We start from the raw sequence: 7,532 nt of genomic DNA on the forward strand, positions 1-7,532 counted from the left end.
CTTGACTTATATTGACACAGCAGCTGCAGAGCAGGGATTGATGAGTCTGAGGATCATGGGGGCTTCTCCAGATCTTCCCTTGCTGATTCTCAAGAAGATGTGGCCCCTTCCTACTTCAAGGTCTACTTCTTCAAGGTCTGGCCAAGACCTATCCGGCATGAATATACACAGAATATGAAATGCCAGCACACAATTGAGGAAGGCTGGCTGGGCATTACTCACAGTGTTTCCTTTACTCTTACTTGAATTGAGCTGGCATTCAGACTCTCTGCCTGAAAGGACTTTGCCTCAGCATTTCCCGAACACCCTTCCTGCCCAAGAGCTGACAAACCTTTCTGTGCCTTCTTGGGCCAAGCAGACAAATGTGGTAGGTCCTTCTTGGGCCAAGCAGACATATGTGGTAGGTCCATCTTGGGCCAAGCAGACATATGTGGTAGGTCCTTCTTGGGCCAAGCAGACATATGTGGTAGGTCATTCTTGGGCCAAGCACACATATGTGGTAGGTCATTCTTGGGCCAAGCACACATATGTGGTAGGTCCTTCTTGGGCAAAGCAGACATATGTGGTAGGTCCTTGAAGCAAACTGGGAGAGACATAGGCTTGGCTGTGGATGTTGAGAAATACCTGTCCTATTGCCTCACAGGAGGGACCTCTAGCAAATGGCTTTTCCCTGACCTGGAGGTCTGCATCTTCTGCTCCCCACATTACTCTACTTACCGACATTGGCTCCTCTGGTAGGCCATCTACCATCCACTGAACTAAGAGATGGTTTGTCTGGCACTCTGTGAAATGTCTCTGCCTGTGCTAAGAGTCCCCCTACCATCCCTTGTACACACTGCTTATCTTCTGGACAATGTGGTCAAATCCAGATAGGTCAGCAGCTCTGTGAACTCTCATATACCAGGCAGCTCAGCCAGGATTGCATGTGTTCTCCCTCCAGCCTTCTCTGTCGGAGAGAGAAGTACTTCTGGATATCCAGACAGATGTCTTCTGCAGTGACCTGAGGCAAATGTCTCTAGCTTCTGGATGGGGGTCCCTCTGCAGCCCACCAAGGCTCAGGACACATTTTTTCAGAGTAGACAATACAGTAGTGTGTTTCTGTTGTATTTGTCTGAGTGTCTGTGCGTGATTACCTGCATGTGGAGTGTGTGTGTGTCTGTGTGTATCTGCAAATAATTGAGTCTCAAATGCACTTTAGCAACATGCCAGCAACAACTGTTGGTTGTATTGAAATAATCCTAATAACAATATTTTTAGTATTACTACATAGGAAATTTGTACAAACGAGCTTTATGATGCATGTATATGACAAAGAGAGAAAGAAAACTTCCTTGAGATATTTGTTGAGTTTTAGGTTTTGTAGCTTTCAATTCTAAAACTCAGCATTACTACTGTTTTTGTTTTTGGTTTTTCTTTGTCCCATGGTGTAGATCTTTATAGTGGGCTATTGCCCTGGACAGACTGATTCTTTTTCTTCATGCCACCTCGCTTACTGGACTAGGATACAATTGTTTTCCTACTTATCTTTGACCCTCTCTACCACTTGTACATGCTTGTTTATTTCTCAGTTAGTCCATCATAAATATCATGTATGCTACAGGGCAAAAAGAACGGCTTAGTATGCTCATTGTTGTATCTTAATGCTTGTTGAGAAGAAATGACCAAAGAGAAAGTTGTATGTTTTTAAGGAGTGTAAAAGTGCAGTCTCTACATTTACAATCCATAGGGGTTTTGGTTGACAATATGTAGGTTTGTGTGGTGGCTTCAAAGTAGATTAGTTGGGCTGGACGTGGAAGGTCCTGAGGGAGGAGGGATGAATATTTTCTGACACACTTTAAATACTAAAATCTTTGTTACAAACACAATTTGGATACTAGCTTTTACCCCTTACACTTTATATCTTGACTTCTGTCTCTGTCTGTCTCTGTCTCTCTGTTTCTGTCTCTATCTCTGTCTCTCTCATCTCATCTCTGACTTCCTGGTTGCAATTCTAATTCTTCCACTACATTCAGCATTTCAGATCTTCACTTTCAGTGTTCAGCCCTACAGCCTGAGGACATATTAATCTCTGGAGAAGGGAGAGCTTTGGGAGCAGTGACAGTTGTCTAGATAGCATGGAGGGCCATGTCAAGCGCCCCATGAATGCATTTATGGTGTGGTCCCGTGGAGAGAGGCGCAAGTTGGCTCAACAGAATCCCAGCATGCAGAATTCAGAGATCAGCAAGCAGCTGGGATATCAGTGGAAAAGCCTTACAGAAGCCGAAAAAAGGCCCTTTTTCCAGGAGGCGCAGAGACTGAAGACCCTACACAGAGAGAAATATCCAAACTATAAATATCAGACTCATCGAAGGGTTAAAGTGCCACAGAGGAGTTATACTTTGCAGCGTGAAGTTGCCTCAACAAAACTGTACAACCTGTTGCAATGGGACAACAACCTACACACTATCATATACGGACAGGACTGGGCTAGAGCTGCACACCAGTCCTCCAAGAACCAGAAAAGCATTTATTTACAGCCTGTGGACATCCCCACTGGATACCCACTACAGCAGAAACAGCAGCACCAGCAGCAGCAGCACGTGCACCTGCAGCAGCAGCAGCAGCAGCAGCAGCACCAGTTCCACTAGCAGCAGCTAACCTACTTACTGTCCGCTGATATCACTGGTGACCCTACACCATAGCAGGAGCACCTCAGCAAAGCCCTGTGATAGGTAATCTCATGATACTGGCTCTGCTCCTACCTATCCCAACACTCCCCTTGCTGTAATTTACAGCTTGAGATTCCTACTTGGTTTGGATACTGAGTTCCCTCTGGTTGTAATAAAGGTCCTGCTCCCCTTTTTTTTCTGGTGGGGGTGTGGGGGAGGAGACCAAAATGTGTGTAAGGATGTGTAGTGTGTAAGAAAGGAGAATGCTTAGAAGGGCTTACTACATACTTTTTGTTTAACAGCGTACTACTCGCATTCTTATGGCATTTAATCGATGGAAGAAACTAGGTTTAGACTCATAATGAATTTATCTGTACTGCCAGCTCAAAGGCAGCAAACAGCTTTAGAGCCAATACAGCTTGACATGCTAAAGTGGGAGGTGGGAGAGGGGAAGGTGGAGTTTTAAAGGAAACATCAGAAGGGTACACACTACAAATATCCAGCTGGGCAAGGAAATTCTTTTCATTCCTGTTTGATAGGAATAAAGGACTATTTCAATCCCTTTCCCACAGATAAGAAGGTGTTACAGGAACAGAGGCAGCTGTTAATTCTTCCCAGCCCATTGTTCTATTCTTTTCTTAAACTCCAGACAGTAGGATCTTGCAGGCATTCCAATGCAAAGGTCAAGGGACTTTACTGGATGCCTGGATGCATATTAAAGTTCTTTAGCCACCAAGGGGAACATATGTAAATTATCACTTAGGTTGAGTATTCTAATGACTAGGATACAGTAGTTCATTTCTGAGCAGGCAAAAACACAGTGCCCTCAGGTCTGGGCTGGCTGTCCTGTCCTTTCAGCATCACCATGGAAACCATTGTCTATCTGTAAGTGGTCAGTACTCATCTCTGAAAAACATACATAATGCTGTAAAAACACTGGCTGTGCCCCTTTAGCATGCAAAGTACTCCTTTGTAGATCAGACACATCTATCTGTTTATCAGGGTCTCTCTCTCCAGCACACAAAACTACATCATATATGACTTCTGTCACTGTGTGTGCTTGCGTGTGCACGTGCGTGCCAGTGTGCATGGGTTTGTCTTTTTCACTTCTCCTTCACACTATGATAAACCCATTTGTTCTGTAAACTCTTCTCTCTGTAACATCGTTTGATAAAATAAGCATTTATACAAGTTCATGCACAGGAAGTCACATTCTGCTTCTCTTTTACCTATCTTTAAAGAATAAACAGTTTTATTCACAAAATTTTTGTATAAAAGCAGTACAGACAAAGCTATGTTTTCCAGGACCGGGTAAGAATCAGAAACAAAATGTACAAAGCACCAAGTTACATAGGCAAGCTAAGTGGACACTTAGCCTGCAGGTAACACTCCCCATATACAAAGTGATGCAAAATGGACTACTACAAAAGGTGAAGGGAAGGGGAAGTATAAGTGGCCATTTACCCATTAGCTCACCCGCCAGATTTTTAAGCTAAAGAATGGTTCAAAGTTACAAACTCTTACAAGCAAGCTTAAAACAGAATACAGCAACCCCTGCCATAGCTTCTTTAAGAAAGCTCAAGGAACCAGGCATAAGTTTGTCTATACCAAGTTTCATACCCAGAGCTTCAGTTAGCCTCTTCCAGTTTCATCACATTATTCTCCCACAGTGTTTCTCTCATACAAACTGTTCCCCGTAAGCTCTTGAATCGACTATGTAACCCTAAGGCATAGGTCGGAAGGAAAGAGCAGCCCATGGAGCTTCAATTGTGATATCTTACACACTAAGTAAATACAATACAGTGTATTACCTGATGTATTGAACTCTTTGAAACAAACTACTGTTCTACAGGACCGTAAAACCTTTGAGCTTTAATTGATTTTCAAACCATTTAGTGTTCACACTAACTAACTTACATGTATTGTTTCTGTAAATCAGTTAAAAGACTGTTCTCCAGAATTCAGTGGATTAGTTAGTTGACACTACTGGACCTCTAAGTCAGGGCATGCTTCAGCACATTTCAATGCCAACACTCAATAAGGGTTTATGTCTTTGGGTAGACTTCTAATATAAATGAATGCAAATATATCTACTCAATGGGTGCTTATTAATCTTTCGCTGGAGAGTTTCTGCATGTGTTCCCCGTGTCTTTTGTCTTTTGTTTCTCCATTGTGTGGATTATAAGCAAAGAGCCGTAGATACAGGCCAAGGACCTCATGGATCCTATGGCAGTCCACAGGCTTCCTCTTTCTCACCTGGACCTATTTGCTTCTTATCTTCCTCCTTTTCTCTCTCTTCCTTTTCCACTACCTCCTCCTCCTTCCTCCTCTTCCTCCTCACTCTCCTTCATCTTTGTGCACAGGAGTATCCTTGTGCAAGAAAGCTTTGTAGTTAGTTGCAGCTTGAATTTCGTAAGCAGTGCTCTGCCTAAGATTTAGAGTCCTTTTCTCCAAAATGTTCACCCCACTATCAGCTTAGAGGTCAGTACTGGGATTGGTGGCTATTCTTGGAGAACTCATGAGATTCATTCTTTTGTTAGATGCCACCCCCATCCCTCTGCCTGTTACTTTTTCATGGCATACCAAGGAGTCCAAACGAAGGCACTGATCACTGCACCGATATCTGGGAGAAACTTGTACAACGATGGTGAACGTGGGGTTTACAGTCCTGAAACACTTTGTTCGGTCCTCCAACTTTTAAAGTAAGTTGTATAGCAAAAGGGGAGTTGCAAGCAAATTGCATGAGATTTCACTGAAAATCTAAACTAGACAGGGAAAACTATAAATAAATAAACACCAAAACTATAAATAAGTAAATACTAAGTATCCTTGTTCTTTTTGTTTTGTTAGGTTTTCCACAAAGTATATTGAAACTCTGGAATTGTGACAAGAAGTATTATTTTGGCTTTATGTCCAAGGTTTCAAAGCACTTAATGACACAAACTGTAAAATTAAACTGCTGTTAGCTAATTTTGTTTAACTAAAGAAGTTTCTTTTATCTCTGAAATAAGCAGTTTTTGGTCCCTGGATATTAACTTCCTACTGACCAGGGACTGTGAGATCCTTTGTTCTCTGATAATTGAAATTCAAAACAAAGACAATCAACATTACAAACCACACACACACACACACACACACAGAGACACACACACACACACACAGACACACACACACACACAGACACACACACACGCACACACACACACACACACACACACACACACACACACACACACATATATATATATATATATATATATATATATTATAGGCAGAGAATAAGATTAAGTGTATTTGGGAGAAAAGTAAATTTTTCTTAGATGTACATTTGAAACCCAGAGGAATCCCACCCTTTGGAATAGGTAGTAAGTGGGAACATTAGACAGATAGACAGATTACCCAGGTTATCTGGGTGGAGTCTATTTGGTCCATAAGGGATAGATCTGAGTGGGTTTCCTGTAGTTTACAAGTTTACAAAAGAGATAACAACAAAAGTTAATTTAACAACATGGGGCTGGAGAGGTGGCCCAGAGGTTAAGAGAACTGACTGTTCTTCCCAAGATCCTGAGTTCAAATCCCAGCAACCACATGGTGGCACACAACCATCTGAAATGAGATCTAATGCCCTCTTCTGGTGTGTCTGAAGACAGAGACAGTGTAATCGCATATATAAATAAAATAATCCTTAAAAAAAAAAAGAGTTAACGACATGAACATTCTTTAAGATAATCTGTTTGTGGAACAGAAGGAATAAGAATTTGCGATTATACAGTTAGATCCATGTAGTGAAAAGTTTAACAAGAAGAGGAAATACGGGGCTGCTGCTCAGGGACTACTGGCAGCTATGGCAGCTAGAGCCCGAGCCTCTTGCACCGGAAGCGGTCCCCCAGCGACCTACCCCCGCCCTGCAGCGCAGGCCAGCCCGAGCCTTCTTGGCTTGGCATCTCCTCCAGGGCCGCCAAGCACCTCTGAAGAGCCATGTTCCAGGCTGCTGGAGCCGCCCAGGCCACCTTGTCTCATGAAGCCAAAGGCAGCAGTGGCAACAGCACGGTGCAGCTATCTAAGTCCTTTAGCTTGCAGACTCAGGTGAAGGAGACCTGTGCAGCCTGCCAGAAGACTGTGTACCCTATGGAGCGGCTGGTGGCAGACAAGCTCATTTTCCACAACTCCAGTTTCTGTTGCGAACACTGCCGCACCAAATTCAGCCTGGGCAGTTATGCTGCAATGCACGTGCATTTTACTGCAAACCTCACTTTCAGCAGCTGTTTAAGAGCAAAGGCAACTAAGATGAGGGGTTTGGTCCAAAACACCACGTGGAGCTCTGGGCCCACGAGGAGGTGGGCTGAGGCACCAAGACAGCCTGAGACCCCTTTAACATCCATTCTCTCCCAGCACATGGCCTACAGCTGGGCAGTGGGAAGGAGGCTAACCTGGGCTTGGGGGAGCAGGGTGGGAAAGGATGAGGCTCCCTCAGACAGGTTTCAGGCATAAGGCTCTGCTCCAGGATTCCTTGCCTTTCCCTGTAGGATGTTGGCAGTGGGAACCAGAATTGGAGTTTTCACCATACTGCTCCCTTTAACCCGTGTCTCCCTGGGAGGCCCACAAGTCCAGCTTCCCTATTTAGGTGCCTTTTCTCCAGCAAGGAGTCAGCATGCCCTCCTCAGGGTTCCAAGCTCCCTCACTGCCACCTGGGCCTCGTGTACCCCCTTGTCTCCCCAGCTACCTCTGCCCCTTAGCCTGGTTGTGAGCCACAGAGACTGGAAGAGGGAGAGTGCCATCTGCTGGGCCTCATAGATGCCACCTCGCTGGTGGGGGGAGGCCAGGGGGAGAGGGAAGACAGCCTGCAGCCTTGGGGGTCTAGGGGTCCCTTGTATCACAAAGCTA

The 7,532-nt window shown here is 44.3% G+C and overlaps 1 protein-coding gene and 1 pseudogene across 1 annotated transcript; both read left to right on the forward strand.

The window, feature by feature from the left end:
• The first annotated feature begins 2,114 nt into the window (after positions 1-2,114).
• Sry (sex determining region Y) lies at positions 2,115-2,627 on the forward strand. The gene has a single exon (NM_001416740.1). The coding sequence runs from the start codon at positions 2,115-2,117 to the stop codon at positions 2,625-2,627; it is 513 nt and encodes a 170-aa protein (NP_001403669.1).
• A 3,954-nt stretch (positions 2,628-6,581) lies between these two features.
• Positions 6,582-7,179, forward strand: LOC103694546 (LIM domain-containing protein 2 pseudogene; annotated as a pseudogene).
• The last annotated feature ends 353 nt before the right edge of the window (positions 7,180-7,532 follow it).

Source organism: Rattus norvegicus, chromosome Y (assembly GCF_036323735.1).
Source record: "Rattus norvegicus strain BN/NHsdMcwi chromosome Y, GRCr8, whole genome shotgun sequence".
Taxonomy (NCBI): Eukaryota; Metazoa; Chordata; class Mammalia; order Rodentia; family Muridae; genus Rattus; species Rattus norvegicus.

Excerpts from the sequence above, each read along its gene's own strand:
- Sry (NM_001416740.1), top strand. The coding sequence starts at position 2,115 with ATGGAGGGCCATGTCAAGCGCCCCATGAATGCATTTATGGTGTGGTCC.